The sequence below is a fragment of the Rhinoraja longicauda genome, chromosome 6 (genome assembly GCF_053455715.1).
Source record: "Rhinoraja longicauda isolate Sanriku21f chromosome 6, sRhiLon1.1, whole genome shotgun sequence".
In the NCBI taxonomy this organism is placed as follows: domain Eukaryota; kingdom Metazoa; phylum Chordata; class Chondrichthyes; order Rajiformes; family Arhynchobatidae; genus Rhinoraja; species Rhinoraja longicauda.
This window is the reverse complement of record NC_135958.1, coordinates 9,631,767-9,655,452: the sequence shown is the minus strand read 5'-3', so window position 1 is coordinate 9,655,452 and position 23,686 is coordinate 9,631,767. Positions and strand designations below refer to the sequence as shown.

The 23,686-nt window shown below is 38.4% G+C and overlaps 1 protein-coding gene across 3 annotated transcripts in view; it reads left to right on the top strand.

Annotated features, from left to right (window-relative positions):
• phkb (phosphorylase kinase, beta) overlaps positions 1–23,686 on the top strand; it is a 133,327-nt gene that overhangs the window by 22,267 nt on the left and 87,374 nt on the right. For all 3 annotated transcript variants that reach the window (XM_078400431.1, XM_078400429.1, XM_078400430.1), the window contains 3 exons: positions 14,539–14,638; positions 19,755–19,862; positions 20,618–20,698. In XM_078400431.1, the coding sequence (XP_078256557.1) occupies positions 14,539–14,638; positions 19,755–19,862; positions 20,618–20,698 (289 nt within the window). The remainder of the gene's footprint in view (positions 1–14,538; positions 14,639–19,754; positions 19,863–20,617; positions 20,699–23,686) is intronic.

Genomic DNA, 23,686 nt, shown 5'->3' with positions numbered 1-23,686 from the left:
AAGCAGCATCTGTGGAGGAAAGGAATTGTCGAATTTCTGGGTTGAAACCTTGCATCAGGACTGAGAGGAGAGAGGGAAGATGGTAAGTATAAGGAGAAGGAGAGGGGTAGTCAGACAGGCCAGTAACTGATGGGTGGAATGAGGAGAGGTAAAAGATGATGGGCAAATGGAGCTTGGTGGTAGAGGGAGAGGTGGAATTGGAGATAAAGGCAAGTGGGTCATAGGTGGAAGTAGAGTAGGAGAAAAAGGCCAGATGGAACTAGTAGAAGGGGAGAGGAAGGTGAAGGCACAGACAGCTGCTTGGGGGACATAAGCAGGATCACAAAGGTCACCAGTGTTGGAATCAGCTGACCAAGGAGGATGATAATTGGAACCATTGAGGGAGAGGAGTCACATCAGGAGTTTTTTTTGCTGTAGAAGTAATGTATTTGGATTTCCAAAAGGCATTTGATATGGTGCCGCGTAAAAGAATGGGATTAAGGTATTGGAGGAAGTGTGTTCGCATGGATTGAAAACTGGCTGTCACATATAAAATAAACAGCTAGAGTGAATGGGTAGGAAAAAACTGCAGATGCTGGTTAAAATCGAAGGTAGACACAAAATGCTGGAGTAACTCAGCGGATCAGGCAGCATCTCAGGAGAGAAGGAATGGGTGACATTTCGATCCGGAACATTACCCATTCCTTCTCTCCTGAGTTGCTGCCTGACCCGCTGCGTTACTCCAGCATTCTGTGTCTACCTTGGAGTGAATGGGTCTTATTCAATGCCGGAGAGATGTAACCAGTGGAGTACCCCAGGGTTTCAATTCCTACTCTTCAACTGTTCAACTTACATGAGGGGGGAACAAAATATAAAGTTTCCAAGTTTGCTGATGATATGAAAATAGGTGGAAGACGCAGCCTGTATACCTTTGTGAATATATTCTTTTTTAAGAAATTGCTAGTGCAAAAAATCTTTTTGTTAACAAGTGTGTTTTTATATTTATGGACATTGTGTCTTCTAATCTGGTTATGTAAAGAAATCAGAATAAAATTTATATCCTTGGAAGAACAACGGATGTAGCTTATTGATTGAATATTCATTTGAATGGATAGGGAATGCCAATTTCCATTTCTCTGCTATTGTCATTGCTTGCCACTTTTTATTCTGTAGGAATATCACTTGTGCCTATTTTCATGTACAATTCATAAAAGATCATGAAGTAGAAATATCTACAATACACTAATAGGTTTATCGTTCTGCGATCATATTGTTGCCTTGGCGTAATTTGGTCTAAGGTTGTGATCTAGTTGAATGATGCTAATGTTGTGATTTAAAATTTTGGTGAGCACACATTTTATTTATTTCCCACCTTGGTGTATAATGAACGTCAGATGCCAATAAGTATAACTTTAATTTGTTTTTGCTCAATTTAAATAACTAAATTCTAGCCAAGGCAAATTCAACATGGATTGCTACTTAAATGAAACATGACCATGTGTGACTTTTATATCACCATCCCGCAAAGTTTATGTTTTTGCTTAGGTACAATGATGCTATAGTTAGATACTTGCTTCTACACTATTTTGGACCACCTATTTTGGTATATGCTACCCATCTTTTGACAACAATGTCTCTGTGCTGCAACTCTCTTGCATCAAAAATGTAATTGTACAGAATTATACTTTGTGCTGTGTAATTAAATCTGAAATGCTTTATGTGCATAAGTGTTTCAGACTTTTAATGCTTACCTGAGCAAATGTATTATAGCATTGTAAGTGTAGTTACATTTGCAGCATTTTACTCTATTTGTCTTTTCAGCAAAAAAAATCTAATTGCTACTAATAATTGCCATTACACGTATTATTATCTCGTTCCTTCACTGGTGCTCTCAAGCAAACAATTGTATTTCAAAACAAATTCCATTGTGAAGCAAAAGTCAAAATGATCTCAACACTAAATTTATCTTATGGAATCTGTATTGTTGCATTTTTGGCAAACATTTTGCATTACATCTGAAAATTCACAGTTTAATTTCCCACAATGTAAGATATTATAACCCCAATAGTTGTTAAGTATTTTCTGGACTCATTAAGGGACTGAAAAAATACAGCTTTATTGGCTCATCCGGTGAATTGCTGCAACACCACTGAAGCAACATGCAGTTTGTTAGTTTCTATAGTGACATTTTTTACCTTAGCTGAGGATATCATATGGTGTGGCAGGTAGTGCAGCTGTCTTGAAACTCCAACATTCTGTGTTTCATCCTGACCTCTAGTGCTACCTGTTCACTTTGCATGTTCTCCCCATTGACCATGTTGTTTTCCCTGACCACTTCGGTTTCCTATCACGTTCCAAGGACATGCTGGTTGTTGAGTTAATTGGCCACTGTGAATTGTACGTGGTAAAGCTGGCTGCCTGGTGAATCAGATGGGAGAGGGGGTGTTCACAGGCATGGATAAGAGAATAGATCATAAGGAAATAAGTAGGGTAATGGAATGGCCCTGAACCAGGATAGAATCTGAGTCAGTTGAACAGATCCAATGTCATAAAGCTATACCAGAGTGACTGAAAAGTTCAGATCAGGAAGGTCCACTGCTCGATTCTCAATCTGTGGTTATGTATTTAATTTGAGAAGTCAACTGAAGCAGTGTTTGGCATAAAGAGACATTGAAGTTGCCAGAGAAAATATTCTTGATGTCGACCCAAGGAGCCCTGTTGATAATTAGAGGAAGGTAGAAGTACTGGCTATATGCTCACTACAGTCAAATGATGTGCTTCCACTGCTAAAATTTATTTTTTGTTGTTCAAGGTGCCAAAAGATATTAGTATTCCAGAACTATGCCCTGGTTTGCGGTTAGAAGGTGAAAATTCATGATTGAAAGGGAAAAACAAATTTCGTTTTGGGGTACTTTTTTATAAATTGTGAACTAGTCACTTATATTCATGAATATGCTATTAATAAAATTGTTATAGCATAAGCATCTCTTTATATAATCACATTTTTGAAGGCTCCTCTCATTCTGTGAGAGTTTTACATTGGTGATGTCTCAAGGTTGTCGCTCCAACAGAGAATAACATTTTGTAATTCTAATCTTGTTACTGAATCTTGTCAGTTTTTTCACTCTATAGGGAATCACCAAAGCATGCCGTGACAGTAGGATTGCATGCTTGACCCAATGGTAAACTTGTGTTGTACACTGGCTGCAGCCATCTGTCAAAGGAGATGTGTAATACCAGTAATTTTTCTCAGGGGAAATGGCAATATTCTCAAGGGGACAAAATTTGTAAATCTATGATGAGGATTGCAAATAGATCCTAATACAGCAATGTAACAATCTTTTCTGATGCCTGCAGAACTGCTTATAATCAAATTAACTATCATAAGATGGATGCAAAACGCTGGAGAGAAAGAATGGGTGACGTTTTGGGTTGACCTGAAATGGCACCCATTCCTTCCCTCCAGAGATGCTGCCTGTCCCGCTGAGTTACTCCAGGTTTTTGTGTCTATCTTCGGTTTAAACCAGCGTCTGCAGTTCCTTCCTACAAATAAACTGTCCTTGTGTTTACAGCTTCTCATTTGTTGTGGAACAGACCTAGTATGTTGTGCATTCTAAATTCTTCACAAACTTGATATGCCAATAACACAGGAAGCAACACAATGTTTTTTGGTCAGTGAATGTAGAAAATCTGACAGGTTTTCATTGTGACTGCTGTCAGTCAACACAACACTTGGACCTCAAGTATCCATTCCCTTCTGAATTCTTAGTGGTGGTGGGGCATAACATTATGGGCTAGAACTGCTTTCCAGGAGTGTTTGTGTGCAAGAATATATGACAACTTTTGAACTGTTTCTGCCAGAACACATGATAGGCTTTCCATACGGTCCTTCTCTGGGGAAAGAGTGTCTGCAATGTTTCTGATTTTTATTTTATTCAGGTTCTCTTTGTCTTGCAATTGTTGTACCAAGCCAATTATTTCTGTTCTATTTGCTCCACATTACTGTTTTTCCTGGAATTCCCAATTTCCCCCCTGTTAGAAATATTGGTGCTCTTAAGAAATCTTGAGCTCTCTTGTTGACCAGGCGTGAAGTTAGAAATAATGAGCATTTATACTGAATTGGTAAATTTATTGGTGAGCTCTCTTTTTGCTAACCAATCTTGGAGTCAGAAATAATGAGCATTTTTACTGAATTGTTAAATTGTTGGGAGGAGTAACAGTGATATATAACTTACTTTGTGGGAGTTGGTGGGTGGATGATATCTATTTCAGCCTAGCTATTTTGTTAAATAAGTACTTTAAAACCAACAATTTTTAACTGTAACGTTTTTTTTTCTTCCTGATTGCCTGTAAGCACTGACTCATACTGCATATGTGAGAGAGAATTTTGTGTCAGATCGTAAACTTGGGGGTAGATGCAAGGATCGTGTGAGGATCAGTCATGAACTAGAGCTGGGTAGAGTTTGTCCAGCTCTGCCTGACTGAGGCCAGGAAGGCACAGGTAGTCATCATGAAAGTAACGGACGATGTGATGTACCTACAGTACATCTTGGAGTCTAGGTGACAACATCATTGAGCCCAAAGTCACATTTCATTCAATATTCGTCTCTAACTCAGCAGGCATTAGAGCTTGAGTTCTTATTCCCCGCCCCATCCACCCATCCAACCTGTCATGCGAGGTATCCTCTTGTTGATGAGCATACTGTAGTGGTATTATTCATTAGGGTAAGATCAACCCTTCAGGTAATCAATGCATTACCCGTCAAGGATTGAACCATATGCTTTCTCAATATCATATCAGATGCATAAAAGACGAAGAATCAGGCTTAACCTACTTTGCTCTTGCTAATACTTAAACAGATTTCAGATGGGGTAGATGGTAGGAGTACAAATTCTTTACACATCAGCATCATACTTGCAAAAGTAGATATTAAGCCGGATTGTGAGCCATCCAGCCCGCCTGCTTCTTGCCTCCTGCACTATTCCTCCAGCCAGATGTCTTCTGTGGCAGCACAGCAAGTCCAAAAATAAATCTATAATAAGTGGATTTAAGTAATTAAAATTAGTAAAGGTAAAGAAAATGACTTAAACTGCAATGTAACCATTGAAAACATTAAGATCAAGTAAAACAAATGAAAACACAAACCACATATAGAGCCAAAGATGCAGCCCAGTGAATCAGCACCACCTGTCAAGACCCCTTTTATACTAATCCTACATTAATCTCATTTTTATTCTCTCATTCTCATCAACTCTCCTCATCCCTTAATTTTTTCAATCACCTAAACCCTCATGCAAATTTGCAGTGGTCAATCTATCAATCTGCACATCTTTCAGTTGTGGGAGGAAATTGGAGCACTTGGAGGAAACCTCTGCCATTACAGGGAAAACGTGCAAACTCCACACAGATGGCACCCGAGATCAGAATAGAATGCAGTCCCCTGGCAGCATGAGGTAGTGGCTTTACTGGTGAAGCTCAAAACTGCCCCAAATATCTATTCAATCTGCAGTTGTCTATCTAATCCAGATCAATGACTCCATTCAAATGAATGAAGCTTTGATATTGCTGTTGTAAAGTTGCGTCGCTGGGTGCAAGGTGTATCTTGCTCCTCACCAAAGAACGGTTGATCTCTGCCATTGGACTCTGATCTGAGTCAGCGGTAGAGCTGGAAATCAGATGTATCTTAGACTTGTCTCTGACTTCCATCAAATCATGGAAGTCCAAACTGAGTTGACTCCGGAGGAGCATTATACCAACTATTCTCAGTTCAGTTTAGTTTATTGCCACCTGTACCGAGGTACAGTGAAAAGCTTTTGTTGCGTGCTAACCAGTCAGCGGAAAGACTATACATGATTACAATCAATCCATTTACAGTGTAAAAATACATGATAAGGGAATAACGTTTAGTGCAAGGTAAAGCTAACAAAGTCTGATCAAGAATAGTCTGAGGGTCACCAAAGAGGTAGATAATAGTTCAGTGCGGCTCTCTGTTGTGGTAGGATGATTCAGTTGCCGGATAACAGCTGGGAAGAAACTGTCCCTGAATCTGGAGGTGTGCGTTTTCACACTTCTATACCTTTTGCCTGGTGAGAGTGGGGAGAAGAGGGAGTGGCCAGGATGCAACTCGTCCTTGATTGTGCTGCTGGTCTTGCCGAGGCAGCGCAAGGTATAAATGGAGTCAATAGAAGGGAGGTTGGTTTGTGTGATGGTCTGGGCTGCGTCCAAGAAATTGCAGCGAATTGTGGATGCAGCCCAGACCATCAGTCAAACCAACCTCCCTTCTCTACCAAACCATCAGCAAAAGGCAAGAACATTTTTGGCCATCAAGAGCAATCAGTAGGTACACATTTTATTTTAGTTTTGCAAAAGCTAATTTATTTGGATTTTTTCTCTATATCTGATTCTTTGATAGGTATTTGAACATTCAAAAATGAGCAGTCTTTAACTGTGTGAAATGTAAAATTATTGTTCTTGAACCTAAAAGCAGCCCTCTGAATTCTCATTTTAACGAAGTGGAAAAAGAGACAGGCAAACAACCTGTACCGATACTTTAAAAAGGCTGCAATTTAATTCTATGTTAGATGCAACCCTGACCACCTGAATTGCTAGGCTCCAAAGTACATGACAATTCAAGGGAAAAATATAGAGTAATGTATAATTTGCATTAACATTTGTTAAACCTTGGGCAGGTTGATTGCTGACAACGTCCCACGGCTAGATCTTTGTTTTGTGGCACAGTTGCTCTGTTCAAAAGAAGTTAAATAATTTTTCAAAACAAAGGAAAATAAAAATTTAACACATAGATTTAATTAAAATGCTTTTGGTAAAATTATTTAATAAAATCATTAAACGGATAAAGCAAATCACATCCTGTCAATGAATTTTATGTAAGTATTAAATTTATAAATCAAAACGATATATAATAAAACTATAAAAGGCTACCATGTAATTAACAAATCATGATAAGAAATATTTTGAGTTTTTTGAAGGGCAAATATTCTTTATCTGTGAATTAATAATGAAGCTCAGGCAAATTAGGAGAAGATAGTGTTAAAACTGTATCCAGGAATAACTTCACATAAAGAGCGATTAACCCAATAAAATAGACTGCTGTGTGATTTAATCAAAACTAAATCTCTCAAACTCAAATAATGTTTCAGATTTGCAGATAGACACAAAATGCCGGAATACCTTGTCGGAATATGACAGGCAGCATCTCTGGATAGGAATGGGTGACGTTTTGGGCCGAGACCCTTCTTCAAATCTGCACCCTTCTTCAGACTGAAGCTTCCAGTGTCTGCAGTCTCTTGGTCTCCATTCAGAGACCCAGCACGAACAAACCAGCGACAAGAGTTCATATTCTACCGTAGCAGCTGAGCAATTTTTAATTTGTTTCATTAAATACTTTGGAGCTAAATACCAACGAAAACACTAGTCTCAGCAAAATTGTAGAACTTGCTACTCATCAACACTTCATCATAACGATCATTTTTGATCACAATAATTTTTGCCTACAATAACAACCTCTAAATAAGTTTTAAAATATTGTGGAAAACTTGTATTAAATGCTACAGTGCTTTAATTTATAATTTAATTTATAATGAGTGACATGTTCACTGGTTCTTCAGCCTTTAACCATTCATATCTGAACAACAACAGTTAACACCATTCAGTTCCTATGCTGTCCTTAATTTATGTTGGGGGAGTCCAGAACCAGGGGCCACAGTTTAAGAATAAGGGGTAGGCCTTTTAGAATGGAGATGAGGAAAAACTTTTTCAGTCAGAGAGTTGTGAATCTGTGGAATTCTCTGCCTCAGAAGGCAGTGGAGGCCAATTCTCTGAATGCATTCAAGAGAGAGCTAGATAGAGCTCTTAAGGATAGCGGAGTCAGGGGGTATGGGGAGAAGGCAGGAACAGGGTACTGATTGAGAATGATCAGCCATGATCATATTGAATGGTGGTGCTGGCTCGAAGGGCCGAATGGCCTACTCCTGCACCTATTGTCTATTGTCTATCTCAGAAGAACTGATGTCAGATATTTTAAAGACCAAAATTATTACCTTTCACTTTTGTAAATTATGTACAAGTAAGACACCTAATCTTCCAGTAAGCTAGTTTATAGTTGAAAATTAAATGTATTTATAGAGTTATGGAGTCAGATATTACAGCAGCAGGCTCTTTGGCCAAGTTGTCTGTGCTAACCAAAATGCCCCATCGCAGTGAGTCCCACTTACCTTCATTTGGCCCATTCCCCTCTCACCTTAAAGCAATGCCCTCTAGCTCTTCACTTTCCTACGCTGGGAACAGATTCGTAAGATCATAAGTAATGGGAGCAGAATTAGGCCATTTGGCCCATCAAGCCTACTCCTCCATTCAATCATGGCTGATCTATCTCTTCTACTCCCATTCTCCTGCCTTCTCCCCATAATCTCGGTCACCCATACTAATCAAGAATGTATCTACCTCTGCCTTAAATATGCCCACTGACGTCCTTCACAGCCTTCTGTGGCAAAGAATTCCACAGATTCACCACCCTCTGAGTATAGAAGATTCTGTGCATTCCCCCAATATGTATTCCCTTCATGATTTTATACACCTCGATAAGATCACCCCTTATCCTTCTTTGTTCCAAGTCCTGTCCGATCTAGTAACCAGTGCCTCGAGCATTATTGAAATCAAGATCCGTAACTTTACGACATTGCACTTTGTTTAATCTGCAATTGGAGGACACAATCTATATTCTGTGATGAAAGGTAATCTCACAATTGAGATATTTATGTTTGCAATAGATGTTGTTAAACTGCAATTTACATTTCTGTTCTGAATTACTGTCAGTCAATGTGACTAATGTTAAATTTTTGTAAACTGAAATCTAAATTTTAAATCAGCAATAGTTAAATCTTTATGACAATGGAACCTCAAATATTTCCTGTTCTTTTGACCATTTATCCATCCTATGACTTTGAGTCTGCATTCATTTTGGACTGCTTGAGCATGCAGTAAGAATCATGGTTTTTAAAAGGCAGCACGGTGGTGTAGCTGGTAAAGCTGCAGCCTCACAACGCCAAGGACCCAGATTTGGTCCTTGGCTCAGGTGCTGTCTGGGTGGAGTTTGCACGTTCTCCCCATGACCATGGTTTCCCCTGGGTGCTCCAGTTTCCCCTCGCATCCCAAAGAATTGTAGGTTTGTAGGTTAATTGGCCTGTGTAAATTGCCCCTGGTATGTAGGGAGTGGATGGGAAAGTGGAATAACATTGCATTAGTGTGAACTAGTGATTGATGGTTGGCATGGACTAGGTGGGTCAAAGGACCTGTTTCCATGCTGTCTCTTTAAAAAAAGTACTTGTGCAATTCTTCACAATATAATTAGGATGCAGGTCAAATCACCATTGGTCTGAAATGATATCAATTGATTAGATGCACAACTACACCATAAGATCAAAAAAGTATTGGATTTAATCCATAAATGTGCAAGTTAATTGGTCTCAGCTGGAATGGTATTACGGTGCATTGCAATTGGTCTCAGCTTTGCTGGCTTAGAAAGAAGAGCATTGGTTTCCTTTTCATTATTGCTGTTTACAGCTTATTAACGCAGGCACATGGATGTATAATCAGATATGGAGGCGATCAAGCTGTGCTGTGCTATTACTTTTCCCACCAACCCTTAACCATCCAAAGTACTAATGCATGATTTAAGTCTTCAGAGATGTTATTCTAACTTGGGTAGACACAAAATGCTGGATTAACTCAGAGGGTCAGGCAGCATCTCTGGAGAGAAGGAATGGGCGACGTTTCGTTTTGAGACCCTTCACTTATTGTAACTTGGCCTTGATACAGATTGTGACCAGTGGTGGTGTGGTGATGCTACAGTATCAGTGATGCTTGATTTTCGAGATTCTCTTTTCCTCTATGTCAACTCCATTCTAGCTGCCCCATTGGAGCAAGCACTGGATTTTATGTGTAGGAAAATAACTGCAGATGCTGGTACAAATCGAAGGTATTTATTCACAAAATGCTGGTGTAACTCAGCATGTCAGGCAGCATCTCAGGAGACAAGGAATAGTTGACGTTTCGGGTCTTGACCAGATTTTACGTGTGTAAGCCAGAAAGGATGGTCCAATGCTTGTTGTTCCTGTGGTGTGTGTCAAGTCTTTGAATCTCTCTTTCTGTTCATCACATGGACAAAACCTAAGTCCAGGGTTGCCTTACAGTGCCAGAGCCCCGGGTTCGATCCTGACTACGGGTGCTTGTCAGTACGTAGTTTGTACGTCCTCCCTGTGACGTGTGTGGGTTTTCTCCGACATCTTCGGTTTCCTCCCACACTCCAAAGACGTAGAGGTTTGTAGGTTAATTGGCTTGGTATAAATGTAAATTGTCCTTAGTGTATGTAGACAGTGTTAATGTGCGGGGTTCGCTACTCGGTGGGCCGAACGGCCTGTTTCTGCACGGTATCTCTAAACTAAACATAAACTAAACATGCAGAGAGTGGTGAACCCAACCCAGTCCATCACAGGCTCATCATCAGGAAGGCTGGAAGTATTTTTAAGGATGCCTGGTACCCTGGCCATTCCCTTTTCTCTCCTTCACCTTTAGGAGATATAGGAGCTAGAAAGCTTTGACATCCAGATTTAAGAACAGCTTCTTCCCAACTGCTCTCTGACACCTGAACTGATCATTTCTTTCTCACCCAGATGTGGTGCTTTGTACTCTTATGCTTAACTCTGCTTCATTGGTTATTCTGTTACTTTAATCTTCTTTAACACTACTTGGTTTTTGCACTAAAATCTTGCATCATTCTTGCACAGGAACATAAAGTGCTAGAGGAACTCAGTGGGACAGGCAGCATCTCTGAATGACATGGACAGGCTGACATGGATCAGGTTGGTCCCGATCCATGTCCTCCGGAGATGCTACCTGACCCGCTGAGTTCCTCCAGTACTTTGCTTTCTACGCAAGTTTCCAACATCTGCAGTTCCTTGTGTACCTCTTGGACCACTTGGTAGTTTTTCATCTGTTGTTGTATTTATCACGACTCTATACTGTTTACTCTGTGAGCATCAAGTGAACAAAGAATTTAATTGCACCCTGGTGTGTATGACAATAAACTAATCTGTAATCTGAGTAAACCACTAGAAATTAAAATTTATATTTTTTCTAATTTAGTTTAGTTTAATTTAGAGGTACAGAGAGGAAACAGGCCCTCCGGCCCATCGAGTCCGCGCCGACCAGCGATCCCCGCACACATTAACATTATCCTACACATACTAGGGACAATTTACACATACACCAAGCCAATTAACCAACAAACCTGTACGTCGTTGGAGTGTGCGAGAAAACCGAAGATCTCGGAGAAAGTCCACTCAGGTCACTGGGAGAATGTACAAACTCCATAAAGACAGCATCCGTAGATCGAATCCGGGTCTCCAGCGCTGCAAGCGCTGTAAGGCAGTAATTCTACCGTTGCGCCCTAATATTATTCATTAATTTATTTAACATTTAACTTCCCCACTTGGTTAGTGTTAATTGAGCTTGGAAGAAACAAGTCACAAGGGATGTACATGAATCATTCCTAATTAAAGGCAAGACTAAACAGGAGCATATTTAACAGCCCATGCAGATAGGATGCAGGCATGAATTCTCTTGTTCAAACCTACAGCAATATTTAAGTTGATTTGTATGCTAATTATGCCACTGAAAATTGACAGTAATCTAATAATAACATTAGTGTGCATGAAAACTAGTATAAAACAGGTTAATAGCAGTAGAGGGGGGGGAAAAAATCAGTTTTTCTTCTGTCTCTATCGGAATTGAATTGAAGGTTAAATTTAGAAATCTTCAAACCACCTTTATTGCATATTAAATGCAGATATTGAAAGGTCTGTGCTGATTAATACAGCATAATGGAGCACATATTGTGGCTCATTTCCTTTGTGTTAATCAGCACTGTTCTCCCAATATCACTAAATTGATTATGTATGGTATTCATTACCTGCAGCAAAGTTTCTCTGTTACAAAAGATGTGAAGAGTGGAATTTATCTTTTCACAAAAAAACTTGAATTCAAGTGTAAGCATTTAGAACCACTGTTACAAGATCTAAAGATGGCTACATTTTACACAGTAAGAGAACGGGGCTGATTACAGCAAAGTAATCTTGGTATCCTGTTTTCCTCACCTGTAGCATCTGGAAGTATTAGAATGGAAGTCATTTAGAAACTTCAAGAGTGATGGTTGATGATCTTAGTGTGGGATCTGGAGCAGGATTCAAAAATGATATCATCAGTGGGCGTGGTACACAGGTCATCTTTTGGGCACATTTTTACATGGATTCACTATACTCAGTCATGATTCAAATAATTCTATCTGCATTGTAATTGTATAGCAATTTGCTTCGAGGAATTGATTTTACAACAAACAAGTTCTGGTTCTGCACTCTCCATACATCCTTCCAATACTTGCATCGTATTTGTATTTGATTTTGCGAACATGTCATGGTGTGACAATATATTATAATTTTGGTTACTGCAGTAAATATCTCCAAGTTTATTAAAATGATTGCCAAGATTTTGAACCTAATGACAGTTCACAATTTGTGCATTATTTTAAATACATCTTTTTTATTTTAATGGCTTGCTTCAAATGGAAGAATTCATTAATCTTATTAAAAAAATAGCATGGAGTTTGATGACTTGTTTTGGTGCCTGACTTGGTCTGAATTTGAAAAGCACTCTTTTGAGCAGCTGTAAAGATTTTATATACATGACAATCACAGAATCCGAGTAAATTCTGTCCTAATTAAAACTATAATTTCTATTGTTCATCAATTTGACCAATTAGTTAAGGTACTTGATTGCTTGCATAAAACTCCTGAATATTATTTATATTCTGCAGATATTTTCTGACACATTAATGATCAGTTGTAATTCTGCAAGAGAAAAATGCTTACAAAATTTAATATCCATTTCATTTGATCATCTGTTTTCAAATAAAGTATAATTTGTTGTCAAAGTGAAACTTTACATTAATGATGTTCATTAATTTCCATGCTCAGCAATCAAGTAGTGCAATTAACATGGTGCAATATTCTACTGTCATTTGACATGACTTTTATATTAAAGGAACAATAAAACTAATAGATAAAATGAAAGTTACAAATTTTAATGCAAAGAATATGTTTTTAAAATGAAGCAGTTCCTCAGTCAGTCTAAAGAAGGCTCGACCGGAAATGTCACCCATTCCTTCTCCCCAGAGATGCTGCCTGACCCACTGAGTTACTCCAGCATTTTGTGTCTACCCTCAGTCAGCAATTGCAGATTTTGATTTAAATGTAACCATTAAAGAAGTAAAGTACCTTGACAATTTAGCTACAAAATGGCGAAGAGGCCACTCTTGTTGAGATGGAAATTAGGACAGATGCTTTTTATCGATCAGCATCTCAATTACTATGGATGGAGGCTTGTTCTAGGACTAAGTCATTTGACAAACTACACATGGAATGGTTTAAAAGGCACAACGTGCTGGAGTAACTCAACAGGTCAGGCAGCATCTCACCCTCTGACCCACTGAGTTACTCCAGCACTTTGTGTCTTTTATGGTAAATAGCACCTACAGTTCCTGATGTCTACACGCAATAGCTGATGTGACTTTTATATTCTTCAGTTTTTAAATAAAATATTGCTTGACAAGGTTGTCACACATGGATTGCTTCTAGTATTATAAACTTTTTTTAGACCTGGACAAATTATATTTGTACATTGGATTTAAATATAATCAGACAATGCATAGAACCTGCAGCACAGAAGCTAGCAATTTGGCTCATTTAGCTTGTCTTAGCTTTCACTTAACATTTAAGCAAATAGGCAGTCACCTCTATCTATTCTGTCCCAGTCTTTCAAAATTGTAAAATGCCTGCTTGTATTTAATCCAAGTGTTTATAAATAGAATTTTAAAAAAAAATATATATATGTTGTCTTACATCTTTTGAATCAACAACCTTGTACTGTTTTAAAGCTGATAATTCATTGCTACAGATGGCTCTGGAAGCCAGATCAGTGGATATTTCTAAGGTGGAGATTGACAGATTCTTGATTGGTATGGGTGATTATGGGGTGAAGGCAGGAGAATGGGGTTGAGAGGGAAAGATAGATCAGCTATAATTGAATGGTGGTCTAGACTTGATGGGCCAAATGGCTTAATTCTGCTCCTGGAACTTATGAACTTATGAACTATAAATAATTGAATTTGCATTTATTTAATGATGATAATTAACAGCGCTGAAAGAATACTGATTTTGAAGCCATCCTTGTTCATCTTTTCATGATCATGCTGCTCTGTCATATTTAGTTTGGAACAATACAGGTTTTAAATTGGCATAATCTGTTGTGGAGTTGCACAGAAATCTGTTCTAGTCAATGTGAATGTATTATTTTTTAATGCTGGTTCAGAATGATATTACTACCCACAATTTATAAGTTCTAATGTGGACTTGGTATTGGAAAAATTGATAAAAGTAATTGATCTTCATTTTGATAAATTGTTCTGTCTTGCCTCTCTTAAATAGGCGCATTGATGATGATAAGGGAAGGACTCATGAGTTGGAATACTCTGCTATAAAATGCATGCGTGGAATTCTTTACTGCTACATGCGTCAAGCTGATAAGGTAACATCATTATGTGAATGTGAATTCTGACCCTCACACAAGATTAATTTATTTGCAAATTATCTTTTAAAAAAAATCTTTTTAAATGCTTGTAATATCCAGAAGTTCACATTAATTTACAAGAAAACATTTATTTATTATCTTTGAATAATCTTTGGTAATTATGTTACGGGAAAGATATGATTGCACTGGAGAGGCTGCGGAGAGGATTTACTTAGATTTTGCTGGGAATGTAAATTATATTTATGATTGGATGACTTAGGGATGTTTTCTTTGGAACAGAAGAGGCCGAGTAGAGAATTAATTGCGATGTATAAAATTATGAGAGGCTTAAGCATTTTCCACAGTGGAGCGATCAAAAGCCTGGGGGCACAAAAAATGAAGTAATTGGAAGAAAAATTAGGGAGCGGTAGGAGTTCTAAAATGCTCTGCCTGAAAAGAAATGGAAGCAGAATCCATATGTGCATGTGGTCGTTTTCATCATTTTGACCCATATATCTCCTTTGAACAATGTAGGGATATTATTTGTATACTTTCATCAATTCAGGAAAAAGAAATGAGTAGCAATCTTAGAAAATCTGTGATATCATTGTCCACTGAGCTAAGGAAGAAACTGAAAGCAAATTTATTTCTCCTCTGCTATCATTTCTTTCTGCAGAGAAGAAGGAACTTGTCTAGTGACTGCCACGATGGCGGCTCTTTGCAAAGTGTTGCACAGTCAGTAAAGTGCTTTATATGTAATCACTGCGATAATGTAGGGAATAGTGCCAGATGGTAACCAGTGGCCCAGACCCATCTCTGGCAGGTGAGAGTCATGCTTCCTGAATGCAATACCCGATGCATTCCTTCAAAAGCCCTTGCAATCTTCAAACTTGACCTGTGTCAAATTGTGCCCTGAATCAGTTTCCTTTCACCATCATGTGAAAATGTAGCCCATGATCTTTCCTTGCTGCATCATATTACTTATTTTCTTCCATCCAAAAGAACAGAGGCGATGAAACAAGAAGAAATAGCTGAATGAAAATAGAGATGAGAAAGAAAGAAACCAAGCTGTGGAGAGAGAGATATAAAAGGAATTTGAATATTTGCAAAATAAAGATGACAGAAACTTGCAAGAGATAGCGGCATAACAAGCATGATCCCAGCATAACAACTGTGAATGATCCCAGGAATGAGTCGGTTAACATATGATGAGCGTTTGATGGCACTGGGCCTGTACTCACTGGAGTTTAGACGAATAGTGAAAGGCTTGGATAGAGTGGATGTGGAGAGGATCTTTCCACTAGTGGGAGAGTCAAGGACTAGCTGTCATAGCCTCAGAATTAAAGGATGTTCCTTTAGGAAGGAGATGAGGAGGAATTTCTTTAGCCAGAGGAATTCTTTGCCACAGAAGGCTGTGGGAGCCAAGTCAATGGATATTTTTAAAGCAGATAGATTCTTGATTAATACGGGTGTCAAAGGTTATGGGAGGTATTTATTCACAAATTGCTGGAGTAACTCAGCAGGTCAGGCAGCATCTCAGGAGAGAAGGAATGGGTGACGTTTCGGGTCGAGACCCTTCTTCAGACTTCTTCATTCTGAAGAAGGGTCTTGACCCGAAACGTCACCCATTCCTTCTCTCCTGAGATGCTGCCTGACCTGCTGAGTTACTCCAGCATTTTGTGAATAAATACCTTTGATTTGTACCAGCATCTGCAGTTATTTTCTTACTCAAGGGTTATGGGAAGTAGGCAGGAGAATGGTGTTAGGAGGGAGAGATAGATCAGCTAGGATTGAACAGCGGAGTAGACTTGATGGGCCGAATGGCCTAATTCTGCTCCTATCACTTATGAGTCGGTATGTTAAATGTCTCGCACATAGATCATGCTCCTATGCTTATAGTTGCACTTTCTATTTAATTATTAAGTGATCTGCAATATATGGTATATTAATTACTGAAAATTTGCAAAAAATTGCCAATATCAAATATGTTATAACGGAAGTAGCAACAGTCTCAAGCCTTTCCACCACCTATAAGGCATGTTATGAAAGTCAAAATACTCTCCATTTGCCTTAATGTAGCTGCAACAACATTCTAAAGGCCATCCAGGATAAGAGATCCCAGTTAACTTGCATTGCTAGCAACCTAACCTCCATTCCCTCCACCACTGGCGCATCATGGCTGCACATTTTGAATGAACAAAATCCACCGCTGTTAGTTGCCAAATCCCCTGTACTACACTTCCCAGTTTTGTGACTTCTATCAGCAAGAACGTCAAACATGTGCTGGGGAAACTATTCACTTCAGTTTTCCCTCCAGCTGTGTTTACAGACCGATGCTGCTGCAAGTAAGAATTTCATTGTTCCATTTTGGTACATATGACAATCAAACATTCTTGACTTGACTTGACTTTCTTGACTCTTGATTTGAACACAATGCTGATTGCAGCTGGAATAGTACAGAATGGAAAGATTCACATAATTGGGATCCTGGAGTGATTTTTTTTTTTCAAACTATGAACAAACTAGAGACACTTTGCTTGCAGGGATGGTGATCAGACCATAGTCAAAGCTGGGAGGGTTGAAGAGGTAGTGCAGGTTTAACAAAGTAGTTGGAATTAAAACTGAGGTTTTGCTGAAATGATAAGAAAGCATATCTGGGAAGAAAGTGGGCGTGTGGTGGTAAGAGGTCAAAGTCCTATTGATGTAGGAGTAGGTACAACAGTAAAAAGTCTAAAAACTCAAAAAAGAAATAAAAATATCATCCAGAAATGAAAACAGGATTAAGTGATATTATTGAAAAAAGCATTTGAAATAGAACTGATAAGTTCAAGGATTTGTCGAGGGATTCAAAGAAATGGCCTTCAATGGAAATGAGCCTTAGGTTTAGATAGACAGGAATATTAAGTTCTTCATACTGTGAATTTGTTTCACAAAGCCAAGATGAAAATAATTGTAGGGGGTGTTAGTGAAGAGGAGATGGTGGGTGCATTAATAATGAAAGGTTCTGTCACAGTGTTTGTTAGACTGCTCTTCAGTGTTACTTAGAATGCTACGGGGATCAGTCCAGGCTTTTCACAACTTTTATTACGAACTTAGATGAAAAGATGGAGTTAACATTGAAGTTTGCCAGTAATACAAAGCTAGGTAGGAAAGTGAGCCACACAGAGGATACAGAACATTAAGAGATTAAGCAAGGATATTGGAGAGAGAGAGAGAGCATTTTGTGGGTAATTGTGATGTTGGCAATACACTTTGTTGGAAAAAGTAGAAAAACATCTTTTTTAAATAGTGAAAAGCTAGTAAATGTTGATGGAGAGGGACCTTGGTTGCTGGTTCAAAAGACTTGGATACAGTAAGCAATTAGGAAGGCCAGCATATGTTCACTTTTACTGCCAGGGGCTTGGAATAAAACAGTGAAGATCTACCGTTGAGATCTCCTTTGGAGTAGTCTGCAGTCTTGGCCAATCCTATCTAAAAAAGGATATACCTGCTTTGGAGTCAGTTCATTGTAGATTAACTAGCTGGTTCCTCAGAGAGGTGAAACATGTCAAGGTATTGAGGGAATGGCTTGTACTTAGTGGAGTTTAGAAGAATGTGCAATTAAGATATAAAAGATTTTGGAACAGGGCAGATGTCAAGAATACCGATTTGTCTGGCTGCAGAATTTCGAAGGATGAAGCAAAGTCTCAGGATAAGAAACAAGAATTGTGACTGATGTGAGCAAATATTTCTCAGAAACGTCTTGAACTTTTGTCCCAATTTTCAATTGCAGAATGGTCAATCATTGTATTGGATGTTTCAAAGATGACAGATAGTAAATGCTTCAGTAATAACATATATTTTTTTCTAGCATATGCAAATCCCGCTGTTGGAATGAAAGGATTGTACTTTAACATTTTTGAAGAGAGTGCAAGAGCAGTAATTATATAATGAAAGACAAGATAGTCTAACATCAAATCATGGTAGTTTTCTAACAAGCTACCTCTTTAAGAGCCATGAAATTAGTAATGCCAATGCAACTACGTGTTGAAGATTGCTTCAGAGTTGCATTTGTATCTGTACAATTGTACTCGTGAAGCTTGTCCCTTGATCCATACAAGCTAACAATTTTATAACTGCAGTAAATTAAACCATTACTTTGGAATAGAAGGAGCAAAATTGTTCGATGAAGAAGAGTGTCTTTTTCTGCATGCATTGACTTCATTTATATTCAAAGTGATGACGATGAAAAGAAAATAGATTGGAGCTGTCTGCAGGTGGTTTCATACAGTAATTGTAACATTAGTGGCTTGATAATGGAATTGAGTTATTGGTAATTAATATAATTGTTTTGAGTTTAAATATTGCACACAGTTGCTGTAGGAAAAAAGGAGCTTTTGTAATTATTCAAAAAGTGGATCATAAAACAAAATTATCAAAATTGCTACATTTGTAATTAGTGGACTGTGCCAGACTGAACAATTTTTGTTTGCTTTCCCATTGTTACTGTTTTATGATATCTATAGTTAAGTTTTGTGTAATTACACATTTTCTGTTCCTTTCTGTCCCCGGTCTCCTCCATTGTCCGAGTGAGGCTAAACGCAAATTGGAGGAACAGCATCTTATATTTCACTTGGGCAGCTTGCAGCCCAGTGGTATGAATATTAATTTCTCTCACTTCAGGTAGCCCCAGCATTCCCTCTCTCTTTATCCCTCCCCCACCCAAGTCGCACTAGCTTCTTATTTTCACTCTACCATCAACTTGCAATGGCCTGTTTCCTTTATCATCGTTACTTTTTTGCATATCTTTCATTCATTGTTCTTTATCTCTCCACATCACCGTCTATATCTCATTTCCCTTATCCCGAAACAGTCTGAAGAAGGGTCTCGGCCCGAAATGTCACCCATTCCTTCTCTCCAGAGATACTACCTGTCCCGCTGAGTTACTCCAGCCTTTTGTGTCTATCTTCGGTTTAAACCAGCATCTGCAGTTCCTTCTTACACACCTCTAGTAATCGCATTACATAACACCTTCAGCCACTCTCTTATCTACCATATTTTAGTGACTCGGCGGGGAAAAAATCAGCCAGATTAAGCAACCATTGTCAAATAGTATTCGATCTAAATGCTAATTTAATCAAATTACTTTCAATAGGTGGAAAATTTCAAGAAAAACCCAAATCCATCAAACTCCTTGCATTCTGTGTTCAACATCCATACAGGTGACGAAGTGTTACCCTACCACAAATATGGTCATCTTCAGGTAACAAGGCACTATCTCAAAAGATTTTAGCATGATTTTCTTCGTGTTTTCCATTCTTGTGTTTTAAGTTTGTTGTAAAATATATGTTTTAGCTTATCTTTAGCTTTTGTATTTGTGGCGGGGGGGGCAAACTTTTTTTATCTCTTTCCTCGACGGAGATGTGACTTTTTCCATGTCGTATCTCCGTCCGCACTGCTGCCTAACATCGTGGAGTTGGCGGCCTCTTGTTTGGGACTTATAGAGCTCCAAAACCGTGGAGCCTGCGGACCATCTCGGAGCGGACCCTTTGATCCCTTTGCCAGGGGGTGGCCTTTGGTGCTCCACCCTGCGGGAGCTGTGGACTTTAACATCGTGAAGCTCGCGGTCCCTGGTTAGGGACCGATTTCGGGGACTCCAAGCCGCAGGAGTTTCTAACCACCCCAATGCGGGAGCTTAGATCGCCACGATGTGGGAGTTCGATCGCCGGCAGCGGATGGTTCGACTCCTCCGAACGCGGGAGGAAAGGTGGAAAGAAGATTATTGCTTTCCATCACAGTGGGGAATGTGGAATGTTTATGTCAAATTTTTGTGTGTTGTGTGTCTTGTTGCTTTTTTGGTATGACTGTATGGCAAACCAAATTCCTCGTATGTTACAAAACATACTTGTCTAAAAAAGTACGATTATGATGATGATGTTGCCCCAGCTCTATGATTGCCAATTGATTGACTGATTTGGTAATGTTTCATAGTCTTTTTTTCATTGCTTTTCCCTCCAGATTGATGCTGTATCTTTGTTCTTGCTATACTTGGTGGAGATGATTTCCTCAGGATTACAGATTATCTACAATACAGATGAGGTATAGTTAATTACACAAATGGATTAAGATGAATAAACAACTTAACTTTCACAAATGTTGAAAAAAATAGTGCTGCAATAATGTTGCTGAAACTTAAGTTTCTTACACCTTTTATTCTGTCATGGTTACTCACCTTTAATGTTTCACTGAGGAAATCGAGTCAGTAGGTGATGTTTGAATATAGCAGGACTTGATACAGCACAGGAAAAAAATACCGTGATGGAGTAACTCAGCGGGTCAGGCTTTTCATACCATTAAGTTTCCAAAGGACTTAATCATTAAATTATTTGTTTATTTCCAACATTATCTAGCCCCATTCTTTAATAGTTTTTCAATCTATTCCAATCAAATTTCCCCACGTACCATATTAGGTTCCTTTGTTTAACTTGGTGCCAGATCAGTGTATATTTTTTGCATTTGATGTAAAATTCGATCATAAGGGTCAGACGTTCTTGCCAAAAGGCTGCTTTACGATATGATCATAAATTAATTTTTCCTTGTTTGACAATGCAAGTTCTAAAATACTCTGTCTATATTTCCTCTGCCTATTCATTTTACTTACTACGTTATTAATTTCCACTTCCAGCTTTGTAACCTTCACCCTTCTGACTGAATCCCATCCCCCACTCAGCTCATTTAAACCTGCCCCGAATGCGGACATATGCTTATCTCGTTGAAACACAACACTAAGGCTGCAAATAGCTTGCGTCAGTTTCAGATATTTGGCAGGGGGGAATGCAAATGTTGGTCAGAGAATTGATTTTGCAACAGACAAAAAAACAATGGTTTTGGTCTTCAAAATATTCAGTTGGAAGAAACATTTGATCCTATGGTCCTAGATCTAATGCCTCTTCTGAAAATGTAAAGGACCTATAATAGGGTTGAGAAATGGAGCCAGTGTTATCAGTGTATATAGGAACCAGAAATCAAACAGAAAGGATTAATAATGTCCACAGTTCAGGCAGCACCTTTGAGAGATACAGATTTAGATTTCCAGGATCTGCAGTATTTTTCTTTTGAAAATGTAAATTATGATGTTATTAAGATTGGGGACTTTGAGAGGCCTAATGTTTGATGCTCGGGAGACATTAGACCCAATGTTGCAGGAATGGGAAGATAAGTTGTTGCAAATACTTTGCTGACTAAGAGTCATTTCAACACTGCTGGGAGCAGAAATGGTGATACTTAAATGTGGAATAGATGAGCTGAGTTTGGCAGGCTAAAAAGTGCCAAAGGAATTCAGAGAAACAAAGGACGTTGGATTTTTAAAGGTCAAAGGAGTCAAGAGTATTTTGTTTTTGAGGTGAAAGTTGATGATTACAGATTTGATGGGAAGTTGATACTCTTCATGGTTTCAATTAATTCCATCTAATATCCTGTCCACTTGTCTAATTTATGGACAACCATCTCAACTTTCCCAGTTTAACTTTAACCTCTCATCGTGGAATTATTCAAGTAAAATTAGTTCCGTATCCTCTCCAACATCTTTCCAACCTTCTTGAGGTGAGAAATTCCGACCTGAACACCATGTTCCAGCTTAGGATAAAGTCTGCAATCTCAGAAATTGTGCTCGGTATCCAATACCTCAGTAAGTTGGGTGAGCTATAATACTTTGTAAATACCAGTTCATCACAGAGAGCATGGCATTTTTATATCCCTGAAATGTTCGATTTGCTTCCTTATTAGCTGCACTCAAATTAATCTCAAATTTCTTTCCTTTTATAATAACGCTTAATTTTTACTGTGGTGGTAGAGTATTATACTTAATTGGATAATTTTTCTGCTCATTAAAACTTTATTGTGCTGGGCATGGGAGCAAAAAGATTGTGCTTAATGTGTTAGACTGCAGGTTAAAGTGCACATTATTTAATGTTGCAATAATTAAGCTGAATGTGAGTTATTTAATAAATATATACAGTTGAAAATAACATTAAAATGTTCATCATGAAAAACTAGATGGCACGGAATATATAGTTACATAAAGTCCGGTTACAAATGAGTAATGAAATTCAACTCAGAAATTCTCGATCTCTTTTTCCTCCACCTTCAAAGTAGTCTGTAAATCTTCATTCTTGACCAAATATTTGGGCATTTGTCCTAACTTTGTGGCACACCATCATCAATTCTCATTTGATAATGCTCTCCTGATGTGTATGAGGATGCTTTTGCTTTACCCAATGTACTATGAAAGTACATAGTACCTTGGATAAAGATTTTGTCATCTTATCAAGTCATTTCTATATCCCTTTTGCACCTATATCTACTGCACCCTCCAAACTGTTTACTGTGCAATCTTGCTTTATACATTCAGTAAACTTGGATATACTACACACAATCCTCATGTCAATGATATAGATAATAAATAATATAACTATTTGCACCCCTTAGATGGACACAAAATGCTGGAGTAACTCAGCGGGTCAGGCAGCAAGTCTGGAGGACATGGATAGTGACATTTCGTGTTGGGACCCTTTTTCAGACTATTTGCATCCTTTTAGTAGTTACGCAATACAGTTATCTATTCCTTCCTTGTTTATTCCTTCGATATTTTCAATTCATTAATCAATTTTCAGTCCATGTTAATACAGTATACTACCCTTAACCTTGTGTCATAATTTTCGTTTGGCACCTTTTCAAATGTGTTTGAAAGTTTAAAATGTATTGGATTTTACAGTCAACTGCAAAATTATAGCATTTGCCAAAGACCTTGACTAGACCCAGCAGGCTCGATGCTGTGATTTCCCCTTGAGCTATCAGACATCAATGAGAAGGATCCCTGGTATTCAGCAGCTTTAAGCTGATTCCATTAAGCTGGTTGAGTAGCTTGCTACAAAATCCTCACAAACAACAAACCAGGAAAAAGATGCATAATTTCCAATTAATACTTTATTTCATGCTCTGTAAAATGTTTACAGATTGGAACATATACATATTAATATAGATGAAATATCATGAATAAATATTTGCAGTTATCTGATGGCATGATAA